This window comes from Periophthalmus magnuspinnatus, chromosome 23 (genome assembly GCF_009829125.3).
Source record: "Periophthalmus magnuspinnatus isolate fPerMag1 chromosome 23, fPerMag1.2.pri, whole genome shotgun sequence".
Lineage (NCBI taxonomy): Eukaryota > Metazoa > Chordata > Actinopteri > Gobiiformes > Gobiidae > Periophthalmus > Periophthalmus magnuspinnatus.
In genome coordinates this window covers 16347123-16373100 of record NC_047148.1, presented here as the reverse complement: position 1 = coordinate 16373100, position 25978 = coordinate 16347123, and the positions used below count along the sequence as shown (strand labels likewise).

The 25978-nt window shown below is 40.3% G+C and overlaps 2 protein-coding genes across 8 annotated transcripts; one reads left to right on the top strand and one right to left on the bottom strand.

Moving 5' to 3' along the window:
- Window positions 1-785: 785 nt before the first annotated feature.
- On the top strand, window positions 786-22302 carry sptan1 (spectrin alpha, non-erythrocytic 1). Of its 7 annotated transcripts, XM_033989360.2 has the most exons (55): window positions 819-910; window positions 4366-4602; window positions 4696-4821; window positions 5217-5357; window positions 5446-5726; window positions 5814-5958; window positions 6033-6187; window positions 6274-6409; window positions 6480-6581; window positions 6693-6830; window positions 6901-7011; window positions 7756-7833; window positions 7953-8108; window positions 8185-8389; window positions 8484-8665; window positions 8747-8990; window positions 9280-9402; window positions 9467-9684; window positions 9777-9869; window positions 9983-10117; window positions 10195-10343; window positions 11253-11451; window positions 11782-11886; window positions 11960-11992; window positions 12089-12124; window positions 12375-12422; window positions 12804-12895; window positions 13351-13495; window positions 13567-13748; window positions 13830-13929; window positions 14008-14205; window positions 14277-14423; window positions 14496-14599; window positions 14698-14860; window positions 15046-15060; window positions 15682-15813; window positions 15900-16037; window positions 16113-16217; window positions 17452-17660; window positions 17767-17887; window positions 17989-18110; window positions 18478-18610; window positions 18708-18806; window positions 18889-19048; window positions 19123-19199; window positions 19284-19493; window positions 19570-19866; window positions 19948-20060; window positions 20201-20218; window positions 20906-20960; window positions 21048-21244; window positions 21323-21376; window positions 21456-21602; window positions 21682-21829; window positions 21898-22302. In XM_033989360.2, exons 2-55 carry the CDS (start codon window positions 4369-4371, stop codon window positions 22021-22023), a joined length of 7380 nt encoding a protein of 2459 aa, XP_033845251.1. In that variant the 5' UTR covers window positions 819-910; window positions 4366-4368; the 3' UTR covers window positions 22024-22302. The 7 variants fall into 7 exon arrangements, with proteins under 7 accessions (XP_055087963.1, XP_055087961.1, XP_055087964.1 ...); XM_055231987.1 differs by lacking the exon at window positions 12375-12422 and having other exon boundaries at window positions 799-910; XM_033989361.2 differs by lacking the exon at window positions 15046-15060.
- Window positions 22255-25330, bottom strand: dync2i2 (dynein 2 intermediate chain 2). The gene is made up of 9 exons (XM_033990011.2): window positions 25238-25330; window positions 24823-25083; window positions 24636-24745; window positions 24303-24460; window positions 23898-24007; window positions 23653-23817; window positions 23345-23577; window positions 22781-22938; window positions 22255-22608 (listed from the first exon to the last, which is right to left on the bottom strand). Exons 1-9 carry the CDS (start codon window positions 25313-25315, stop codon window positions 22370-22372), a joined length of 1512 nt encoding a protein of 503 aa, XP_033845902.1. The 5' UTR covers window positions 25316-25330; the 3' UTR covers window positions 22255-22369.
- Between the last annotated feature and the right edge of the window lie 648 nt (window positions 25331-25978).

The following is a 25978-nucleotide window of genomic DNA, read 5'->3' as shown; positions in this document are numbered from 1 at the left end:
AGATAAAACCCTGTTGGGGCATTAACAACAATAGTTCAAACATGTTGTGTTATAGCCAATATTACAATGTACATGTGTGTACATGTGAAATGTCTACAAACTACATATAATTAATTAATGTTCTACAGCCTATTTCTATTTATTAAAGTTGTGATTATCCTTGGGGACTTTTTTTAATCATTAATTTATATTAATCTAACAAAAGGCAGCATATCAAAGGAATTTTAATACTAATGTTTTTGTCAATCCAACGAGTGCCATCTTCCTTCTGCATTCACGGAATGTACAAAATTGGCACATAAACACAGTGTTAACCCCTGTACCTGGTTAAGGGAAATTTGTGTTTCTGAAGGTACCATTTATCTATTTATTACCAAATGTCTAAGATGAAGATAATGTCAATGCTTTGACAGTCAGATACTTAGCTCCATCGTTTTGCAGTTGACATTTAAGTATATCTGCCACTGACCAATGACAGTGAGCTAGCAGGTTATCTATGTCCATGTATATATACAGTCTATGATTTAACCACAAACATCAAGGTAGGAATACAAATCTGGTTTCCCTCTGCTCTTAACAAAGTTAGGGTGCATGTAAATCAGAGTGTAAAGTTCTACATTGATCATATTCCGCCTCACCCACTTTTTCAAAACATTATGTCATTTCATTTTGTTTTTTTAGTTGGGCTTTTTAAGGAAAACTAGTTTGAATGGTACGTTTTTGCAGTTTATAATATTTGTCGCTCGTGCGTTTTCGGCATTTCTCGACACTTTCCGTGAAGCTGCGGGGAATGACGTCACCCTGAGGAGAGCAAAAATCAGCCATCGGTGCGAAACGACAGCAGCTCATCCTCCACCGTCGATCTACCCCGACAACCTAATTGTTCCAATCTACTTTCACATATACCAAGGTATGAAGGGTTTTGTTACTGATGTTTAATGACACACGCATCATTTTTTCTTGCAATCGCACAAATTGGAGGCGTGTAATTTAATTTGCGACCCTGTTTTTCTGCCTGGGTTGGGCTGGTTAGCTTAGCTAGCGCAAGCTAGCCGTAAGCCTGGCTTTCGCATAAAAAACCCCATAACAGTATGGTTGTAAACAGATAAGAGGATTAAACTGGGATTTTTGTTTTGTTTGTTCGATTTCACGAAAAGCTACTTGGAAATGCAATCGCTTAGTCAATAATATGGGGTTACCTTAGGACTTCTTTCTAAAATGTAGACGGCTAGTTCTTTAATTAACAAACAGTGTACCAAAATTAAATGCCGACATAAATGTTCTTTTGTCCGAATGTGCTCAGATTAAGGAAATTGCAAAGACATGAATGAGTACTTGGTCTTGCAGTGGACTGCAGCAGCTTGTCGGCCTTAGCTCAGTGGGATCCGCCCAGTCCAGCAGAAAACCTTTGGACATACGGCCTCAGCTGTTCTCTCCTCATGGCCGTGCATTTCCTGGGTTCACTATTAATAATTTACAGTGTTTCATCTGTGTACATTTTACACGAATTAAACTACGTAACTTGAAAGCCATTTTGTCCTAACACTGTTACGATGACATGTTCACAATTAAACTGCTTTAAATGGGCAAAAAAATACCAAGTGTAAAATTTTCTCAGTAAATTATTTAGTTGGGGCTAATTGGCAGAGCTTTGGGTAAAAGTGTGTTTGTTTTGTTTGTCATTTTGACAAGGTCGCGGCAAGTTTCTCACATACCCACTACCACTGTACTAACACAGGCAAGACTGCAGCTTTTACAGTGGGCAACACATTTCAGCTGTAATAATAATGCTTTATTTAATTGTTTTTGGTCCACTGCATAAAATTGTATTAGTATACAAACTGTGTACATGAATACATTGTACTTCATATTGTTAAGCAGTCCATAATAATGTCATTCCTGCTGGTGAGAAGGGACCATAACTTGACCTATTTACAAATGGGCCAGACCTCTCCTGTGGCAAGTGTCTTATTATATTCCATTTTGTTAACATTCTCTTCCTTTTTTATGCATTGCCCCATATAACACACACATACGAATGCATGTGTTAATGGATGTAGTTGATAAAAGCATGTTCATGTGTAACTCTGTGATAATTTTAACTTCAGATCCATTATGTCAACTTTTACTAAACCCAAGCTTAAGGTACTGACTCTGTGTGTGTCTCCCTGTGTGTTTGTGTTTCTGCATGTTTGAGGGTGGATGGGGCATTAGAGATGGCTTGCTGAAAGTATAGGCCATTGAGGTACATTCTCTTGTCTCAGAAGGGAAATCTGTCTTCTTCATTCAATTGATTTGACTCTCTAATATTGCTGAGGCAATTTGTTTGGACAGGGGTTGTCCGCAGTGCAGCACTCAAATACCATCTCCATTTTTTTAACCCAGGCTTGATTTGGAGTATTTTGGCATGAGCATTAGCCTTGCATGTTTTAGATTGATGTGGAAAACTGGGGTACCCAGAAGGAAAGCAGCTCAAACACACCTTGCTTGCTGCGAGCCATCATTCCGCCATGATGCTGTGTTTTGCTGTGTAATGTGCTGTCAATGTCTTTGGGCTGGGCCACATCTTCGCTCTCTCAAACAGCAAAGTCATTGCAGGTGCACTGCGTCTGTCTGCGCTACAGAGGTTGTTTCTGTAAACTTCTATTCTGTGTTGGACTCTGATTTTCCTCCCTTTTGATTGTTGACCTGAGAGGAACCTGAGGTTTTGTTTTGTAATTTTTGCATTTTGTCTTATGTAAGCTATAATGCTTACTTAAGTAATCAGATAGATTTACAGGTAAGTGTCTTGCAATCTAATCAGTGCATGGCTTTATTTAGCATGCTTTATTTTTGATGTGAAATTGCTTGATTTTGTATTTAAAGTAGAAGGGTAAGCAGTTTGCCTTTTTGCCCACTTTAGTGTTATATAATGGTGCTTGTGTCTTAACATTTATAGGATATTTCTCATAAAAGATGCATGTGACCGGTTGCTGTCGAGTCACGTGTCAAGTTTTATAAATTCTGATCTGTAATAGTGGAGCTGGTATTGGTGTGTGTGGGTGGGTAACGCTGCAGTGAAGTTAGGAAGGCGTTATCTACTCACACAAGATGGTTGAAGCCCTATCGGCTCTTTGGTCCTGTTTTAGTCTTCTATCTTTACACACAGTACACATGAGGTAATGACAGATATGAACCTTCCTGGAATATTTAAAATATGAATATTAAAACCTTCTGACTATATAATATTAAATATTTTAAAGTTGAATATTTATTTTTATTATTCGTTTTAACATATCTTTTAGCCGGCAGTTCTGAGCTGTGGCCCCTTTGTTGCATGCGTCACTTGATGATTGACAGAACAAGACTAAGGTCAGATAAACCCTGCATGAACTAGGACAGCTTCCTCTGAGAGGGAGGGGCTTTTGATTCATCCACTAATTTACTCAGTGATGCTTTGGTTGTGACAAGTTGGTTTGGGGGTATCCATGCATCTCTGAAGCTAATGGTGTCCTTAGGGCAGGCTGTGGTGTCTGTCCTCCGGCTGCAGTGGAGCCCCACTTCAGTGCTGACTCCACTAATCCCCATTTTGTGTGTGAACCTGAACCACTGTAGTGTCTAACATGGGATAATGCCTTTAAAACATGCATCGTCAACACAAATGCACTGTGCTACATTTAGGCCTCACTTTTTGAGACCTATTTTGGCCTTACTAATGCTACATCCTATTCACTTCTTTTCCATGTCTGCTTATTGTTTTTGATGACCTTGAATTAATCAGTCAATATCCCTCTTCCGCTTTTTCTGAAGAGTGGAGTTAAAGGAAGCATGTCTGTTAAGGCCTTACTAATATTCGCCAATGGAATCTGGAGTTTATTAGCATTTATAGATTACAAAAAACTTTTCTCTTTCTACTTCATGACAACTGCTCATACTGTGTTTTTGCTGGGTCCCAAGCTCTGAGGCTCAATGGTTAGAGGCTGACTGCAGTGATGTCTTTGTGGAGCAATGCCTGGTGACTGTTCACATGAGTGTGGAATTTCCGCCCCCACCCACTCCACCCCCTTTGGCATTTTACTGTTTCAGCTGCTAGCCTCTTGTGACAGGATGAGGGGGATGTTTGTCTATACAATTATTCACAAATATTTTTATTCTGCTTAAGACAAGTCTATAGGTTTTCTCTTTCACTTCAATACGCTCATTGTCACAGTGTGATCTATTTATTTATTGCCTTTTGTTAAATCAGGGATGTTCCACTGAGATCTATAATCTCTTTTCAGGAGATTTTAACTTGACCCTCAGACGGGGGATCCCATATATTTTATATATTTTTATATTTTAGATAAGGGTGGTCTTATCAAATTGTAATTTCACTTTGTTTTTCAGAAAATGGACGCATCAGGAAAAGTTCTGGAGACAGCTGAGGATATCCAGGAGCGCCGGCAGCAGGTTCTTGACCGCTACCGCCGCTTCAAGGAGCTGTCACTTGTGCGTCGGCAGAAGCTTGAGGACTCCTACCGCTTCCAGTTTTTCCGCCGTGATGCTGATGAGTTGGAGAAATGGATTCAGGAAAAGCTGCAAATTGCCTCTGATGAAAACTACAAGGATCCCTCTAACTTGCAGGTCTGTTGGTTAGCATAGATGGATCAGGCCTCTTCTAGCAAGTATATGTACTTTTAACCTACTATTAACCTTGTGTCGTGTTGGGATACTTAGGGTAAGCTGCAGAAACATCAGGCCTTTGAAGCTGAAGTTCAGGCAAATGCTGGGGCCATTATCAAACTGGATGACACTGGAAACCTCATGATCACTGAGGGTCACTTTTCCTCTGAGACTATTCGAGTAAGTCTATAAAATCAGACCACCATAGTTTGTGTATTGTAGCATTCATACCATGTTTTCAGAGTTAAAACTGCAGTTTGTACAGTTAACCCCTTTTTATATGATTTAGTCCTACACGCCTTACCGGACACAACAAATACCCATAGTTACAAATCTCAATATGGCTGAGTATATTAAAGTAGGTTCTGCCCTGCTCTGACTCTTGAGTGCTGTGATTTTTTTTTTTCTAAAGGATTCATTATCTTTTCTGTTATATGTCTTTATAACTACTCTACTATCTATTAATTATAATGTGAACTCCAGTTTTTTTTCCAGCAATACACTTCTCTTCCTTTTTGATGTAACATTTGATTTCTTTGTATCATTAATTTTGTCTTGTCTATATGATCAACTAGACGCGTCTTGAAGAACTCCATCGCCTTTGGGACCTTCTTTTGCAAAAAACTAAGGAGAAGGGAATGCGCCTTCTGCAAGCCCAGAAACTAGTCCAGTATTTACGTGAATGTGAGGATGCCCTTGACTGGATCAGTGATAAGGTCTAAAAATTATATATGCAATGTGCATTGTTACTAATAACTCCAGTTTTCTGTCCATGTAAATGTATCTACTGAACTGTTTGTGTAGGAGACCATTGTCACCTCTGAAGAGCTGGGTCAGGACCTGGAGCATGTGGAGCTTCTGCAGAAGAAGTTTGAGGAGTTTCAGAGTGACCTGGCAGCTCACGAGGAGCGAGTTAATGAAGTCAATCAACTGGCGGCAAAACTGATCCAGGAGTCCCACCCAGAGGCTGAACTCATAGTTCGCAAACAGGAGGAGGTCAATGCTGCCTGGCAACGCCTCAAAGGCCTGGCTCAGCAGAGGCAGGGCAAGCTGTTTGGAGCGGCTGAAGTGCAGCGATTCAACAGGTAAGTGCAGACCACATGAGTAGTCCATTACTGCGTTATGGCATTTTTGTTGTGATAAGTTGTTTGTGATATGTTGACCACAAACAGAGATGTAGATGAGACCATCAGTTGGATCAAAGAAAAAGAGCAGCTTATGGCCTCTGATGATTTTGGGCGTGATCTGGCGAGTGTGCAGGCTCTCCTCCGCAAGCATGAAGGACTGGAGCGAGATTTAGCTGCGCTGGAAGACAAGGTATAATGTATCAATATTGAAACCTCCTTATGGCACAGCCATTTGAGTTTTGACAATATGCTCTCATTTGTTAGGTCAATACACTTGGTGGTGATGCAGAGCGTCTTCAGCAGACACATCCCCAAAATGCCTCCCAGATTCACTTGAAGAAGGACGAACTTGTCACCAACTGGGAGCAGATCCGCACTCTGGCTGCTGAGCGCCATGCTCGCCTGAATGACTCCTACAGGTTATTCCAGTGTTGCTGTGATGTGTTGTCTTTTTATCACCGTTTCTCGGATTTTAATAGTTTTCATGCTTATATTTACATTGTAGGCTCCAGCGCTTCACTGCAGACTTTCGGGATCTCACCAGCTGGGTGACAGAGATGAAGGCCCTGATCAATGCTGATGAACTTGCTAATGATGTGGCTGGGGCTGAGGCTTTGTTGGATCGCCACCAGGAGCATAAGGTAAATTGCTTTAGCACTTTAGCAATCTATTCATTATCACATTTTTATAAAATAAAATGTCTGTTGACAGGGAGAGATCGACGCCCATGAGGATAGCTTTAGAACAACTGATGAAGCTGGCAAATCTTTGCTCAATTCGGGGCACTATGCATCTGATGAGGTTAAAGAAAAGGTAAAAATCAAAGCTTTCAGGTTATGGTTTTGGTAGCATGTGTTCTGTTTTATCCCTCCTGACCACCAGAGGGCAGGCAGTTTCAGTTTTATATGGCTTATGCTTTTGCAGTTGACGATCCTGACTGAGGAGAAGGACTCTCTACTGGAGCTGTGGGAGCTTCGTCGGCAGCAGTATGAGCAGTGCATGGACCTGCAGCTATTCTACAGAGACACGGAGCAGGTTGACAACTGGATGAGCAAACAGGAGGTAAACATCTTACGCGAACCAGTCACATGTTGCATAAAATATGTTTATAATGTGAACCTTTTGGTTTTAGGCTTTTCTTCTAAATGAAGACCTTGGAGATTCTCTGGACAGTGTTGAAGCACTTCTAAAGAAACACGAGGACTTTGAGAAGTCACTGAGTGCCCAGGAAGAGAAGATTACTGTACGTCATGCTTGTCCATTATTGATTTGAATTTCGATTAGTAGGGATGCACTGATAAAGCTTTTTACAAATTGAGCACAAGTACTTCATTTTGAGTACTCGTCGATATCGATGCCAGACATTTTTTTATAGCGGTTTGATTATAGTCTTCATTTCATAGGATTTTTATAATATAGCCTACCTTTCTATCTTAGAATACTTATTTGAGAGGCTAGAGTTAAGAATAATTCCAATATAATTTCTTTAGATAAGCACCTGGCTTTAATATTTACTACTTTGTCTTTGTTGACTGTGCACCGCGCTAACTGCTCACGAGTCACTTTTAGCATAACAGTGAGCACCAATATGGACATGCTATACCTTTATTTAAAAGCTCAGTTGTTTGTCAGTTACAATAAGGTACAGTGCATGCACAAGCAAATAATCTCAAGTGCCACTTACCAACGTTGGCATGCTACTATCCTAAATATTTTACAGTTTATGTGTCAGTCACATATGATTAAAGCTGAGCTTAAGGTGCAGAACAGTTAACGTGCTTCTTCATGGTTACTCTGCTCAGTGCTCACTGCCCAGTTGAGAGATGAGCTGTTAGCCTCAAATGAGATGTAATGCTGTTGCAGTGGTATTGGTAGCCCGTTGATGAGTACAAGTACTGGCACCTGGTATCAGACCGATACCTAATTAAGTATTAAGTATTGGTGCATCCCTATAAATGAGGCTTAACTGGAGCAAAATGTTTTTCAGGCCCTGGATGAATTTGCCACCAAACTAATCCAAAACAATCACTATGCCAAAGATGACGTGGCTACTCGTAGAGATGCTGTAAGTACCAGTGTCCTTTTAATATACGTTTTTATATAAAAAAAAAATACATTTTAATTGGGCAAATATGAATATGGTTTGTACGGCATCTCTATTTAAACACCTTTATGCACGTATAGCTGCTTAGCCGCCGCAATGCACTCCATGCCCGTGCTCAGTCCCGACGGGCTGCCCTGGAAGACTCTTTCCACCTGCAACAGTTCTTCAGAGACTCTGATGAGCTCAAAAGCTGGATCAATGAGAAGATGAAAACCGCAACTGATGAGGCCTACAAGGTTTGCTGGTTAACAGTGTAGTAAATTGGTGTTTTTTAATGGACATGCTGTAATTTTGTTGTTTTTACGTTATTAGGATCCATCCAACCTGCAGGGCAAAGTTCAGAAACACCAGGCCTTTGAGGCTGAACTCTCGGCGAACCAGAGCCGCATCGATGCACTGCAGAAATCCGGCCAGGAGCTGCTGGACGGAAAACACTATGCCTCTACAGAGGTGGCTGGACGCATGGAGGAGGTCAGCTCCCAATGGAAGAAACTGCTCGAGGCTACGGAGCTCAAAGGTAAGGCTGTACACACAATAATTAAATTTAGATAATTACATATAAGTATACTAAATATAAATCACATCATTCATTCACAATCATTGTTTTTAAGGCATCAAGTTACGCGAGGCCAATCAGCAGCAGCAATTTAACAGAAACGTTGAGGACATTGAGTTGTGGCTATACGAGGTGGAGGGTCACCTAGCCTCCGATGACTATGGGAAAGACCTGACCAGTGTTCAAAACCTGCAGAAGAAGCATGCTCTTTTGGAGGCTGATGTGGCTGCCCATCAGGTACATATCACCGTGTGCTGTAGCATTTATTTGACTAATGATTTTGGAATAAAAACCGTTGTCGTTTTGCTCCTCCTCTAGGACCGCATCGATGGCATAACCATTCAGGCCCGCCAGTTTCAGGAAGCTGGACACTTTGACGCAGAAAATATTCGCAAGAAACAGGAGGCTTTGGTTGTCCGCTATGAGGCCCTGCGTGAGCCTATGGCTGCCCGTAAACAGAAGCTCTCTGACTCACTCCGTCTTCAGCAGCTCTTCAGAGACGTGGAGGATGAGGAGACTTGGATCCGAGAGAAAGAGCCCATTGCTGCCTCTACTAATCGAGGTAAAGGCTGTAGAAACATGGAAAGTTTGGTTTAAATATTGTACTGTTGTACAAGTAAAGTACTTTTTAGAATTCACACACAAAAAATCTGGATTCAGATTTTTTATTTTTATTTTACAATAAATAATGATGGCCATACAAACAATTTTGGTGCAATTTACTATTTTCTGCAGCATTTCAAAAAAGCACAAACCATACATTTAAAATGTACAACAATGAAACAGTACATTCAGCACAGAGCTTGATTCTATTGGCTTATGGATGAAATGGATGTCATGTTTTTGTACAGGTAAAGATCTGATTGGTGTTCAGAATCTACTCAAGAAGCACCAGGCTCTACAAGCTGAGATCACTGGCCATGAACCTCGCATTAAGGCTGTCAGCCAGAAAGGAGAGGCTATGGTGGAGGAAGGTATGGCTTTCCATTATGAACATGTGATTGTCAAGTTTCTAACTTAAATTAATGTTAATTAAAGGCCACTTTGCTGGTGAGGAGGTGAAAGCCAAGTTGGCCGAGCTTCATGGGCGATGGGATACTCTCAAAGCTAAGGCTTCTCAGCGCAGACAGGATCTGGAGGACTCCCTGCAGGCTCAGCAGTACTTTGCCGATGCCAACGAGGCAGAGTCCTGGATGAGGGAGAAGGAGCCGATTGTGGGGAGCACAGACTATGGCAAAGACGAAGACTCTGCAGAGGTACAACAAATGGCTGATAAATTACAAATAATCACTTTGGTTTGTATAAATCTGATGGTTCCTGCTCATCACATCGTTTTTGGTATTCACAGGCTCTTTTGAAGAAGCATGAAGCTTTGATGTCCGACTTGAGTGCCTATGGCAGCAGCATCCAGGCCCTAAAGGAACAGGCCCAGTCTTGCAGGGTGTGTTTGTTTTTCCTGAATTACCAATTACATTTATCACGCTTTAATTACAGAAATGCTTACATATCTAAATAAGATATATTTTTCATGTATTACATTGTCTTAATTTTCAGCAACAAGTGGCTCCAACTGATGATGAGACAGGCAAAGAGTTGGTTCTTGCTCTGTACGACTACCAAGAGAAGAGTCCACGTGAAGTGACCATGAAGAAGGGAGATATCCTTACCCTGCTCAATAGCACCAACAAGGTACAGAGCGCTTTAGCCACACTAAAAATTACCCACAGTAAGACAGTAGGCTACAACTATTTCTATTTTTTTTGCAGGACTGGTGGAAGGTAGAGGTTAACGACCGCCAGGGCTTTGTTCCTGCTGCTTACGTGAAAAAGTTGGACCCAACGCAGTCATCCTCCCGGGAAAACCTGCTGGACGAACATGGTAGCATTGCTCTTCGCCAGGAGCAGATTGAGAATCAGTAAGAAAAAAAATTTAAGAAAACATTATTTCCTTTTTTTACCCCACCTGATAATGCCAAGTTTTGTGTGTATATGTTAAACCTCCTACACATTTTTTTCTGCCCTGTTAAACACTAATCACTAATAACAACCCACACTAACTATCTCGTCCTCACCCCTTCTCTCTGTCTCCCACTATCCTTAACTAAACCTAAACCCGTCTGGCTGTGCCTTGGCCTTGCATTGTGCAGGCTGGTCACCAAGGAAGCCTGCAGTGTGTCTGTGCGCATGAAGCAGGTGGAAGAGCTGTGAGTAGGAGCCAGGTTTGCTCTGGGTGTTGTGATTGTCCTCCACTCCTGCAGCCTCCAAACAGTCTGCTCTGTCTACATTGCACCCTTCCATTCAGATGAATAGAAGTGACCGTTCTGTATCTTTTTATTCATCCTCTTTCTTTTCCCAGGCTTACCCATATAACCTCCTTTAATTTGTTTAAAATAATAGTTTCACATCTGCAGTAACGGTACTCATTGCCAACTACATAATCAGATATTTTATATGTTTAAGTTTGTGAAAGAACCTTGTTGTTCAAAGCCATGTAGATCCTGTAGTATTGTTGTTTTTGTTTTTTGAAGATTGCTTTGCGTCCAGTGTCTATCAGAACTTTAGTATTTGAATGTGGTTTAACAAACACTTGCGGAATAGCTCAAAGCATATCTTTTTTGTCATTGTTTTGCTCAGTTGTTTTGTTGCTTTCTCAAGGTCGTCTACTCCTAAGGGACCATTTTTCATCAATAAATCATGACTTATTAAATGTTCAAAATTCAAAGCCCATAAACCAGTCATGGCTTCAGCCACTAACTGCAGCATGCATGCATTTTCAGTGTTTGTTCTTGTCTTATCGGACTCAATATCTCACCTTTGCCTGTCAGGTATGGCACCTTACAAGAACTGGGAGAAAAGCGCAAAGATATGTTGGAAAAGAGCTGCAAGAAGTTCATGTTGTTCAGAGAGGCCAATGAGCTGCAGCAGTGGATCAACGAGAAGGAGAGCGCTCTGACCAGTGAGGAGGTGGGCTCTGACCTTGAGCAGGTGGAGGTCCTTCAGAAGAAATTTGATGACTTCCAGAAGGTAATGTTTTGTTAGAAGTTTAACATCTTTGTATATATATTTTATTAGTTAATGGTTCTTATTGTATTTGTGATAAGATTTCTGATTATATTCAATTCACGAAGTACATTTTAAATAAACACAGGAAGATAAACATTTGAGAGAATAAAATATGAACTGCTAAACAAATCACCAGAGCAGTGTGTATTTGTTGAGGTCTAAACTACAGAGAGATCACTGGTACACTACACAGTATGTCACTGGCTTTTTGCTGTTTGCAGTAGAGATAGTACCTAAATAAGTAATTTGCTTGAATTTGTATTTAAATACCCTACAATAACGGTTTTGCAGGATCTGAAGGCTAATGAGTCCCGTCTCAGAGACATCAACAAAGTGGCCTCTGAGCTAGAGTCTGAAGGGCTCATGGCTGAAGAGGCCCCAATGGTTCAAGCTCAGGTAAGATCAAACTGGTCGCTCAAAACATGATTCACAGTGACAGACTTAAGAAACATATTTATCATTTTAACAGCAACAAGAGGTTCTCGGTTCAGCTCCTGGAAAGGTGCAGTTTAGTTAATTTTAATAATAATAAAAACATAGTATGTGTTATTCATTGCATTATAATTTGTGACAAATATGTATGATTCTTGCTGAACAGGATGAAACTGATTCCAAGACTGCTTCACCATGGAAGGTAAGAGTCATAATTTTGTTTACCTAAATAGATTACAGGTTAGTTTTGACATCTTATTCTTGAACTTTGCGTGGGATTAATTTTGAGACTTGGGTTTACCAAATTTAAATTGTGGAGCCAGTTTGCATTGTGTTTAAACTTTTATACTGCTTTATAGTCCCACTGAGATAAAGAGAATCTCTATTAACATTCTTGACTGGTTTGGTGTTTTTGTCCCCTCCATTTTTTGTGTTTTTTCATCTGTAAATAGAATATACGCTTAGCTGTTCAAACAACGGCCAACTTTAACACTATCAAGGTAAGATCGATTGGTCTGCCCCAGTAGTTTTGGAATGACTTCATGTTCCCATTGTCATTTGTCATCACCGTCCACCTGTCCATGCTACTCGACTTTTCCCATCCCATCCATCTCTTCTTACATCCATTAATTTACAGTATTGTTTGTCATGTCTTGAATTTGAATGTTGCCCCTTGCCTTTGTTTCTATAGTGCATCTTCAGTTATTTAACCTTTCCTTGTATTTGTGAAATTATATCTAATAAACATCAATACATGTTTTATCTTTTATCATCTTCACTGTCAAAATTAATCAGCTTAACCAACTTCATTTAATTTAAATTTTTTACACCAAATCAGCACAATTTTTATAATATAAACCAACATTATATTTTAACTTCAGGAGCTGAATAACCGGTGGAGGTCCCTGCAGCAGCTGGCTGAGGAGAGGAGCAACATGCTAGGAAGTGCTCATGAGGTGCAGCGCTTCCACAGGTACAGTTTTATACATGTATATCTGCATCAATCTGAGGTGCTCGGATCAGAATTCTTTAGGCCAATTATGATATCGATCACCTTTTGATCAGCTGATACCGATTACAGCCAATATCGACTTTGATATAGTAAAAAAAAAAAAAAAATATATATATATATATATATATATATATATATATATATATATATATATATATATATATATATATATAATAAAAACAATAATAACAATACAGGCTTCTGATGATATGAAAACCTAGCTAGTTTTAGCATCAGTGAAATTTTGCTAGCAATTTAAGCCAATAATGTGCCTCTAGCTGCCCATTAGTTACCTACATGGGTGATTGCTATGTTTAATTGGCCCATCCTAATGACGCTATTTTTACCTTGATCGGCCGGCGCCATCAAAATGAAAACTTTGTTAATTTTTGTTAAAAAGGGGCTTTCTTTTTTAGAGATGCTGATGAAACCAAAGAATGGATTGAAGAGAAGAACCAAGCACTCAACACTGACAACTATGGACATGACTTGGCCAGTGTTCAGGCTCTTCAGCGTAAACATGAAGGCTTTGAGAGAGATCTGGCAGCTCTTGGTGACAAAGTGAGATAACCTTTATTTTAAACTTGCACTGTCTTTAATGCTTTTGTCATTTTAACTGGTCCCTTTTTTAGGTGAACTCACTTGGGGAAACAGCTGAGCGTCTGATCCAGTCCCATCCAGAGGCAGTGGACGACATTCAGGAGAAATGCACAGAGCTGAACACGGCCTGGAGCAGTCTGGTGGGACGTGCAGACCAGCGTAAAGACAAGCTCGGCAACTCCCATGACTTGCAGCGCTTCCTGTCCGATTTCAGGTGGGTTTGGGGTAAATGTATGCATTTGCATATTGATAATGTAATATGAATGCATTTATGTAAAATATTGTCCTTACTCAGGGATCTGATGTCCTGGATAAATGGCATCCGAGGCCTGGTATCCTCAGAGGAGCTTGCAAAAGATGTGACTGGAGCTGAGGCCCTTCTAGAAAGGCACCAGGTAATTTTTAACAACTTTATTTAAGGAACCTGTCAATCCACAATAATAATGAATGAACAATGTGCTCGCCTTCATCAGGAGCACCGCACCGAGATCGACGCGCGGGCTGGAACCTTTCAGGCGTTTGAACAGTTTGGCCAGCAGCTACTGACACGAGGCCATTATGCTAGTCCTGAAATTCAGCAGAAACTTGAAGCTCTTGATCGCGAGCGTGCTGACCTGGAGAAGGCGTGGGTTCAGCGCCGCATGATGCTGGACCAGTGCTTAGAGCTGCAGGTATCGTGTCCATAAAATCATGAACACAAACACTTCACATGGAGATCCTGATGGTCTCTCCTCCACTGCAGCTGTTCAACAGGGACTGTGAGCAGGCGGAGAATTGGATGGCAGCTCGTGAAGCCTTCCTGGCCAGTGATGACAAGGGAGACTCCTTGGACAGTGTTGAAGCTCTGATCAAGAAGCATGAAGACTTTGACAAGGCCATCAATGTGCAGGTATCATATTTGTATGGACATTATACATCTTTATTGGTTAAATTCTGTATTTTAATTATAATATCACTACAGGAAGAGAAGATTGCAGCTTTGCAGTCTTTTGCTGACCAGTTAATTGGTGCTGATCATTATGCTAAACCAGAAATATTTGCCCGCCGAAATGAAGTGCTGGACAGGTACAAGACTTACTACTTTTAAAGACCATACAGGGCTTAAGCAGCAGTCACTCACTATATGTTAAAGTTACATAATTACACCTCTGTCTTTGGTGAAGGTGGCGTCGTCTGAAGGCACAGATGATTGAGAAGCGCTCTAAGCTCGGTGAGTCACAGACACTGCAGCAGTTCAGCAGAGATGTGGACGAGATCGAGGCCTGGATCAGTGAGAAGCTCCAAACTGCAACAGATGAATCGTACAAAGATCCAACGAACATCCAGGTACATTTACGAGTAAACGCAAAAGATTTGATTTATATTAACAGAATACATTAATACATGAAAAAAAGAAAATAAAAATGCTAATACCTTTTGTCTTTGTTTTGCATTGACATTAAATAACTGAAATCCCCTGCTCTGTGTAAAGAGAGACTGAATTTTCCTCCCACTGTCTTATTTTTTTTTAGCTGTCCAAGCTGCTGGTAAGTTTAAGTAGTGTGTTAACTAACAGCCGAGCAGATATCCTCCATTTGTCTGTCTGCCTTTTGTGTAGTCACCCTCTGTAGTAGAAATAGCAGTAAGCTTTCTTAGCTAAGCACAAGCTTCTTTTCCACTTGGGTTTAATTTTGCTATTGTGTTAGAAATGTCTTAATTTAGTTTTGTTTTTTGTTAATTATGGTAATTAGACAATGGTTGTGGCTTCCATTTTTTTTCATATTATTTGAGAATGTCATGTTTAAAGTTGCTACAAATCAAAATGTTTATCCATGGAAGACATCGGACTGACATCATGATTTAAAAGCAACTTCGCAGTGACCATTCTCATGTAGATGTATCTCAGATTAAGCATTTGTTCTCCACATAGTAATTTTATGCTTTGGATGTTTGTTATGTGTATCATTGTCTATATTTGTTTTCATGGTTTGTGTTGTATGTTTTTTAGTAATTGTTTTTTGTACCTAAATGTAAATCGACTAACGTCTTTGAGTTTCACCTTCACATTTTTCTTTCATCATTTTGTGCAGAGAAGCACAATATTCTTTAATTCTAAAAATATACATTGAATATAAACTGAAACCTGTCTGCTGTCCATCTGCTGTCAGAGTAAGCATCAGAAACATCAAGCCTTTGAGGCTGAGCTGCACGCCAACGCTGACCGTATCTGTGGGGTCATAGATACAGGTAATGCATTGATCCAGAGAGGAGCATGTGCTGGCAGTGAAGATGCTGTCAAGGTACACTTATTAACTATTTGATTAAAAATGAAACTTAACAAAATACATATTTCAAAATTGAGTTCTCTTTTATCACATTTCTTTAGGCCAGACTCAATGCGCTAGATGAACAATGGCAGTTCCTGGTCAACAAATCAGCAGAGAAGAGCCAGAAACTGAAGGAGGCCAATAAGCAACAGAACTTCAACACTGGCATCAAAGACTTTGACTTCTGGCTTTCTGAAGTAAGGCAGAAATATTCTGCTGAAATGCTGCCAGACAAAAAAGCAACGTTTTAACAGATCTCATTGTTTATTAAGGTTGAGGCTCTACTTGCTTCTGAGGATTATGGCAAAGATTTGGCCTCTGTCAACAACCTTCTCAAGAAACACCAGTTACTTGAAGCTGACATTTCTGCTCATGAGGTATGCTACTATGGTATACGTCAAAAACGGTTGAGTTACATTTTCTTTTAAGATAAAAAAACAAAACAAAAAAAAACACCATCACACTCTTCAGTCATTACCCACCCCCATAATTTACCCTCCTCAACAACCTCTCACATGCAGACAGGATCCAATCATCAAAATACACAAATCCTACATTGGGTTTGTCGGTAACGGACAGTGTTTGTAAAAGTTACAGGGATTTTTATACTTTCAAAATGGCTGCTTCGTTAGGAGCTCAACATTACCACACACTGAGACTTATGTAAAAAAAAAAAAAAAAAAAAAGCTAGGACACAGGGCTAGACATCTGTATATCTAGAGTCAAAATGGTCATCAGTGATATGGTCTGGTCCCCATAGATTTTTTTGGCTCAGGGTCACACAACGTGTGCGTGCACCAAATTTTATTAGTCTACGACAAACTAAATCTATCTGTCCCATTATAAATATCCTGTGTGCTCTGGCATACAGGAGAGGAAACAGAAACTGGCAGACAGAGCGGAGCAGGGAGAGCAAGCACACCAGACTGACACTGTTTAAAGGCTCGTGGGTGAAAAACAAAAAGGAACGGGACTAAAACTACAAGAGAATACTTTACTAAATATATACAAAAAAGGCACAAAAAAAATCTACATTACTAACTATAGATAACAAAAATATACAGAAAAAATAGGACTAACTTTTATGAACTGAAACAGGGAAAAAAATCTACAGAAATGTAGTCAAAAAAAAAAAAAAGTAGGGGAACATGCCCAAATAGCTATAGAGTCATCTTAAATAATCTTAAATGATATAATTAATATCACTCATTCATATCATTTTTTACATGTCCTGACATGTCCTATTTTTGATGCTAAGTTTAATTTATTTACAATGCCATTTTTGTGGGACAGCCTCCCATTTGTGCAATCTAAATCGATTTTTGAGGTAGTGCTACTGAGCCGTCTTTCAATATTTTTCCTCCGGGTTTTCACTCGAAACTCACTGACCTCTAATTTTCAATACTACTTATTGTTTACTGCTTGATTTTGCCATTTTCCCTCAAAATTCTACAACTACAATAGGGCTCTCACATGAGTGCAAGTAACCCGTCCTCCTCGTACATTCTTACTTGGGCCATAATAAAAGGATTTCCATCATTCTCTCTTATGGTATACTTTATTTGTCCAACAGTTTCTGTAATAACAAGTGTCCCCTTCTTTATTCTTTAGGATCGTCTCAAGGACTTGAATGGGCAGGCTGACGGCTTGATGGCCAGCAATGCATTTGACACCTCACAGGTGAAAGACAAGCGCGACGCTGTCAACGGTCGCTTTTCCAAGATCAAGAACATGGCTGCTGGTCGTCGCGCCAAACTCAACGAGTCTCATCGCCTGCATCAGTTCTTTAGGGACTTGGATGATGAAGAGTCTTGGATCAAGTAAGTATTGGAAATATACCTTATATCTGCCATGATATATAAGGACTCAAGAAATAATTATGTTGTTAAATATTTAATTAATTAATTAAGCACATTTCACTCACAGAGAGAAGAAGTTGCTTGTAAGTTCGGAGGACTATGGACGTGATTTGACTGGAGTGCAGAATTTGAGGAAGAAACACAAAAGGCTGGAGGCTGAGCTTGGAGCTCACGAGCCAGCCATTCAGGTGAGGGATCTTTTAAACCCAAACACCATCTCTTTAAATGGTGTCACAGTGAATAAATGTCATCTTCCTTAACATTGTTAAATGTCATTCTGTTCCTGTAGTCGGTGCTGGATACGGGGAAAAAGCTGTCTGATGACAATACAATAGGCCAGGAAGAGATCCAGCAGAGGCTTGCCCAGTTTGTTGATCACTGGAAGGAACTCAAAGACTTATCTGGTGCAAGGTATGTGACTACTCACTAATGTACAGGGAGGGGTTATCCTACATGTTCGGAGGGGCAGTGATAGTGTTTGCCCACCAACTCACAATGCATGCTGTTATTCTCTTCTTGGGCAAGATGCTTCACCCACCTTGCCTTTGTTTGAATGTGTTCATTTAATTTATTTGGAACCCCATTAGCCCATTAAGCCCCATTCCACAAAGTGTCTTCCTGGAGTCTATAAACTAACTGAATGAGCAAATCATTGGTGGTGTTTGAAGCTACTGTCAGTCAACCCCAGAGTAGCTGTGGCTACAGATGTAGCAGTTGCCAAAGTGACTTTGAACACATGGAAAAGTGCCAAAGAAGACTAATGCATTATTATGTTCAGGGGCAAGAGGCTGGAGGAATCACTGGAGTACCAGCAATTTGTTGCCAATGTGGAAGAGGAGGAGGCTTGGATTAATGAAAAGTTGAACCTTCTGGGAAGTGAGGATTATGGTGATACACTGGCAGCGGTGCAGGTACTTTTTCTCTCAGTCAAATAATGATGAAAGCATTGCTTTATATATTTACCATTGATACAGTATAAATTACAGCATTTTTGTAATTCTCTGGCAGGGCTTACTAAAGAAGCATGAAGCCTTTGAGACTGATTTCACAGTACACAGGGACAGAGTCAATGATGTGTGCGTAAATGGAGAGGAGCTCATCAAAAAGGTGAAAAACTATCAATATACCAAAAATCCATTTGTGTGTTTTGGCCTGGTTACTGATGCTTGCTTATACATATATTTAACAGAACAACCACCATGTTGACAACATTAGTGCAAAGATTTCTGCTCTGCGAGGCAAAGTGTCAGAGCTGGAGAGGGCAGCGGCTCAGAGGAAAGCAAAGTTGGATGAAAACTCTGCTTTCTTACAATTCAACTGGAAAGCGGACGTTGTGGAGTCCTGGATTGGTATAATAAATTTCCATATTAGTTGAAATACAAAAATATTTTTTCCAGCCAATCCTCAAACCATGTGTTTGCAGGTGAGAAGGAGAACAGCCTGAAGACTGACGACTATGGTAGAGACCTGTCCTCTGTGCAGACTCTGCTTACTAAACAGGTAACTCCTCTTATATGGTATAATTTAGACACTAAGTAGTGTGACTGAGTCCTCACCATCTTCTTTTGAATATTTCTGTTGTAGGAGACATTTGATGCTGGCCTCCAGGCTTTCCAACAGGAAGGCATCACAAACATCACAGCTCTCAAAGACCAGCTGCTGGCGGCCAAGCATGTCCAGTCAAAGGCTATTGAGGCCCGTCATGCGGCTCTGATGAAGCGGTGGAACCAGCTACTGTCCAACTCTGCTGCTCGCAAGAAGAAACTGTTAGAGGCTCAGGAGCACTTCCGAAAGGTTCACTCCTGAAAGAGGAAAAATCTCAAGACTAAAACGTATATTTATACATGATTTTGTCTCTATTCCCAATAAGGTTGAGGATCTCTTCCTGACTTTTGCTAAGAAGGCATCGGCCTTCAACAGCTGGTTTGAGAATGCAGAGGAAGACCTGACAGACCCAGTTAGATGCAACTCTCTGGAGGAGATCCGTGCTTTGCGTGAAGCTCATGAGGCCTTCCGCTCGTCCCTCAGCTCTGCTCAGGCAGACTTTAACCAGCTGGCGGAGCTGGACCAGCAGATCAAGAGTTATCAAGTGATGTCAAACCCCTACACCTGGTTTACCATGGAAGCTTTAGAAGAAACTTGGAGAAACTTGCAAAAGATTATCAAGGTCTGAGAAGTTACAAACATTAAAGCCCAAAGTGTTTTTCTCATTGACCATTAGTCAATTTTGTTTTGTTTTTTTGTGAAGGAGCGAGAGTTGGAGCTGCAGAAAGAACAAAGAAGGCAGGAGGAAAATGACAAGTTGAGACAGGAGTTTGCTCAGCATGCTAATGCTTTCCATCAGTGGCTCCAGGAGACCAGGTAAAGCCTTCACCTCAAAAGTGATCATTGTATTGTATTTTTATTATTGATATTTGAAATGCAAAGACTCATTGTATTGTCTTTTTTCTCCTCTTGTTCACTGCTTCCTCGCTGGTGCTTGGGAATTCTTTGCTAATCAGGACATATCTGCTGGACGGGTTATTATCACTTTTTTTGTTATGTGTGTTTGTGTCTGGAAAATGTGCATCTAAACTGGGTGAAAGTGTCTCTTTAAATAGAACTTGATGTTTTACTGAATTATGTTTGAAATCTCTGATCCTCCTCCTCCTCACCCTCTCTCTGAATAGCATAGCTTATCGGCGAGTTATCTGTGTCTATCAGTACCAAGTTGCTGATGATCTTTCTGGAAGGTCAATCTCTTTCAAGCTTTGGTTTTGTTTACCATTGCCTCTGACCCACATGGTGCCCTGGCCTGATTTACCTCGCGCACATTTGTCATCACAACTTGGGCTTGGTTTTTAATTCTGTGCTTTACTAACATTCACCAAATGTACACGTGTCTTCAGAAAGCTATATCCCGCCTTTTTATGCACATATAATACATGCCATTAGCAAATTAATTTTCATCATACTAATGCCACAGGGCCAGTGTGCTGTAGCCCTAATCACAAAGATGCATGGTTTCAGCTATAAAAAAGTTTATGATGCATAAAAAGTTTAATGGCATGGATTAAATATTAAATTGGAGATAACAAGAGATTTAGACTTTGGCAGCGATCTTAACATTTAATTGGTGTATTATAAAGATTTACAAAAGGTATTTTAAGGTTTTGTTATTAACCCTTCAGGCTACTTGAAGTCTTAAGTAACTTTTTGATCTGTAGATCTTGCATGGTGGAGGAGTCTGGTACCTTGGAGTCCCAGTTAGAAGCCACCAAGGTTAGTTTTTCTCCAGTTTGTGACATTATTTCTAATGAAGTAGAAACTATTGTGATGGTATGATTATTTACCTATTTTGTTTTATAGCGTAAACACCAGGAGATCCGAGCCATGCGGAGCCAACTGAAGAAAATCGAAGACTTGGGTGCAGCAATGGAAGAAGCCCTGATATTGGACAACAAATACACAGAGCACAGCACAGTGGGTCTGGCACAGCAGTGGGACCAACTAGACCAACTAGGAATGAGGATGCAACACAACCTGGAGCAGCAGATTCAAGCCAGGTACACAAACACACACACGAGGCATCAACAAAACATTCTTTAACACCTGATGGTAAAATCCTGTCCCTCTGACTTTAGGAACACAACAGGTGTGACGGAGGAGGCTTTGAAGGAGTTCAGCATGATGTTCAAGTAAGAAACTCAGAAACAGCATTAACCAAAGTTGCTACCAATATATGGAGAATCCTGATCAGTTTACATGTTTTTGTAGACACTTTGACAAGGAAAAGTCGGGAAGGCTAAACCACCAGGAGTTCAAGTCCTGTTTGAGATCACTGGGCTATGATCTGCCAATGGTGGAAGAAGGAGAGCCAGATCCTGAGTTTGAGGCCATTCTTGACACTGTAGATCCCAACAGGTTTGCAATTAAAATAATTCAAAACTGAATGTAGAGATGATTCCCTTTCTCTTGTTTAATATAAGCAACATGTCCACAGGGATGGAAACGTGTCTTTACAAGAATACATGGCCTTTATGATAAGCCGTGAGACAGAAAACGTCAAATCCAGTGAGGAGATTGAGAGCGCCTTCAGAGCACTCAGCACAGAGAACAAACCCTACGTCACAAAAGAGGAGCTCTATCAGGTGAGATGTGTGTCTTGCATTAGAATACAGATTAAGCGCATAGTGGTCTAACTCTCTGTTTCTTTCAGAATTTAACCAAGGAGCAGGCAGACTACTGCCTGTCACACATGAAACCCTACTTAGACAGCAAGGGTCGTGAGATGCCCTCAGCGTTCGACTTTGTTGAATTTACTCGCTCGCTTTTTGTTAACTGATCCATAGCTCCCCAGTGATCAATCAAGATGCGTTTGCCTCACACACAGACACAAAGCTGAAACTGCATGAATGTGGCACTAGAAATACTCAGTGATAACTATTTATCTGACTTTGTCCTAACTCTATGTGCTTCTAATAATATAGTAACTGTCTGTATCTGAACGTGAATGTTTAGCCATTTTAGCTTTTGCTTTCACTCAATAGTTACAATGAAGTTATGTAAACACCTTGACAACTGCAGTGTGCTTTTATTAAACGCCTCTGGTTAGAACTGGAAACATGTAGTTTCATGTATTTATTTATTTTATTATAGATTTTTTCAGTTCATGAAAAAGTTAATACATCTCATTCTGCTACTTGTCCGGCTATGTGGTCTAGCTGACTGATCTCTCTGGGGCCCTGCTCTGTTAAGTCACCACTGAGCTGCCATATGCTGACTGTGCTGTCAGTCTTCCCCACAGCCAAGAGGTGAGTGTTCTGGGAGTTAAACGCTAAACATGTCGCAGCTTGGCCACAATGACCCTTCTCAATTGTGGCTGCAGGCCTCAACGATTCATGTCCTAGATCAAAAATCTGCACCTCACCTAGAAAAATAAAAGTAGCATTAATTTTATGCTCACCCCACACTGTAGCAAGACAATGATAAAAATATCAGCTAGATACTACTAACTCAGTGACTCAAAGATTACACTGAGTCAATCTTGAATGCAAGATGACTACAATTTATTCAGAGGGTGAATACAAATGAATGATTACCTTGACTAGTTGCTGCAGCAAATACCAGAGGTCTGCTTGGTGACCATTGCACCTGAAAGATGTAGGAATCAGAGACTCTGAGAGAAAGCACTGGGTTGGCCTGGAGCAGAGACTGGATGTGTACAAGTCCGTCTGTCCCAGCACTTACAAACAGGTTTCTGAAAAAAACATTACAGTCCCATTGTCACTCCAGGAATGTTATGTTTTTACAAGGGATATCTAATGAATTAGAACATTACATTGTAAAAGTATTATTAATCCAAAAAAATTTTTTTTTTTACTATATTTTACCCTCAGTCTCAAACCACCACAGAAGGCAAATACTGTTAAACCCACAAAATCACTTATTGACATTCACAAAAAATACGTAAGTCCAGTAAGTCATAGATTCTAAAATTACGTGTAAACAATTATTGGAAATGTCTCCCAAACTGCCCAATCAATGAACCCAAGTACCTATGTTTCAGGTTTGAAATGCTGAGAGAAAAATGTACTTGCACTATATTATTATTTATATTATTATTTATTGGATAGCACCTAAATGTAGTAAATAATAGTGCCTACCTGTGAAAAGGGGAACAGTGTATGGAGTGGATAGGGCCATTGTGTTTTCTAAATGAAAAAACTGCTGGGGCTCTTAAAGTGACACTCTGGCCCTCAGAGGGAACCACTGCCATCTTCTGAGATGAGAAAGAGCATCTGAGGAGCAAGCCTCCCTCCGAGCCGACCAAGAATGTGTCAGAATCCCAGATTGATCTAGCCAGGGCAGTGACTCCAATGTTACTACTGCCTCTTGTCTAACAAAAAATCGAGGAGTAAGTGGTGTTCAAAAACAACAGTGAGGTATTATATTGTTTTTTATAGTCTCTCACCTTAAAGCCAGCACTACTGCTATGAGGAACTTGTTGTAAAACTAAAGCATAGCCTGTGCTGAGGATTAGGCTACTTTGGTCCAGGTTCCATAGTAGGATTCTTCCGCCAGAACAGGCGCTGAGTATCCCAAACACCCCCTTCTTCTGAAGGGGTACCCATGACACCTAAGGACACAAAAATTGCTTTGTTAAACTTAAACATTTCTGTCCCAAAAGACACAGTTTATTGTAATGTAGATATGTGCCTTATAAATTGGCTCTCTGTGACTGTCAGCCGATATACCAGTTTGTGCCAGCACAGTATCCTGAGTGCGGCTGGTGTCCCAAACTACCACTTCTCCACTGTAAAGACCTCCTACAAGCAGACAACACATTTACAAACATTAAAAAAAAACAAAACCTAAAATATAATATTTGAATACATCCCAGGTATAGGGGTGTGCAAAAAAAGTGCAGAAATATTACTTCACCTATACTCCATTTGAAAAAATACACTTGTTTGTTTTCATTTTAATCTGCTATTTTTTGTTATTTTAAAAAATAGTTTTAATTATAGAAATCTACCAAATCTATTGCAATATTATACATACAGGACCTCTACTTTTGAAAACTATACAAATGTTACACATTAGTAAAATATTTTTTCCTACCTGCTATGAGGGCTGGCTGGTCTGGGTGACAGCACAGAGCCGTTACTGCTGTTGGGACCTCTATGACCAGGTCAGCATGTGTGGGACTCAGGCCTTTTCGGTTCAGGTTCCATGTACATATAAAAGATTTCTCTGTGCTCCAATCCCCATTATCTATGCTATAGAAAATGAAAAGAAAAGTAAAACAGAAACACAAATGAATTAGTAGTGAATTATTATTTCTGGTGTTTATTAATAGTTAAAATATACCTTAACCTTAACCTACACTTAAGTTGTTTCATATACCCCTGTCCACTTGTGAAAGCCTTAAGGTGATTATTTTACAAACCATACCGGCCAAAACCACAGGAAATAACAGCACCAGTACAGTTCCAGGATACACAGGTCACATGTAGATCTCTCTCCTTAGCGCTGGGATGCTCAAGACAATGAAGACAAGAAACCTGTAAATACACAACACATAACTTCATTGTTCTGTTTTGCTCATCAAACAAATATTCTACATTAAATATTTACGGACAAGTTCATTGTGGTCCTCCCAGTTGACTTTAAAGCCGTCAAATGCGTGACTTCTGGCATTTTTGACTATTTCTCGGATGACACTCTCCACCACTCGGTCCAGAAAATGCTTTAGTTCGGGTTTCTCCAGTTCCTTGGGGTTTGGTTCGTATAGCGTCTGCTCATCTTTGTCCTTGGACTCAGTTTGTGTGCTGCTAACGCTGCTGATCACAGACTGCGCCTCTGCGTCTGCACTGTGCAGCTGCCTGGTCTGACAGCTTTTCTAAAACCAGATGTGACAATATTTATGTCAACTCATATCTGATTGAAGCAGACTACATATCTTCACATAGGCTGCATATTAACCTCTGATTAAAGTAGACTACATACTAATATCTGATTGAAGCAGACTACATATCTTCACACATGCTACATACCGAATCCTGCTCTGAGTGTTGAGACTGTTTCCATAGTGACGGTACACTCACTGACTCTACGCTGTCGTCGCTAAACATGTTAGCTACTCTACATGGAAATGTTTACCAAGTTAGAAGAGAAATGATACACGTTAGCACTGAAAATAACATTTGACTAAGGCGGGAAAATCTATTTGTGTTAATCCATCTCAAAAAATTCTGAGCTGAGCTAGAATTTTTCCTTCCTTCTTCTTCTGTGGAGTTTAACGGCGGTTCATATTTAAGACGTTGCATTACCGCCATCTAGTGTCTACAAAATCTCTTTCAAGTGCCCTCTTAGCTATGCTGTCAGCATTTTCATTCCCCTTAATACCCCTGTGGGCTGGGACCCAAACAAACACAATCCCTGTCTCACTTTCCCTCCAGGATCAAACTTGAATGGCTATTCAAAACTTTAATCACCAGATCTTGCTTTGATTTAGATGTATCAGATTGTATCATTTCTAAAGCAGATACAGAATCACTGCACACAAGGGCATTCTCATTCCCACTTATCCTAATCAGCTCTAAAGCAACATAAGGAGCAAACAGCTCCACAGTAAAGACATTCAAGAAATCAGAGGCAATCTGTTTCAATTTTACATTTTGGGACGTACACAGCAAAGCATGTGAGGGCCGTATCCAAATCCTTGGACCCATTTGTGAAAACCTTAGCATAACCAGAGTATTGTTCTTCTATGTGACTATAAAACATACTTTGTA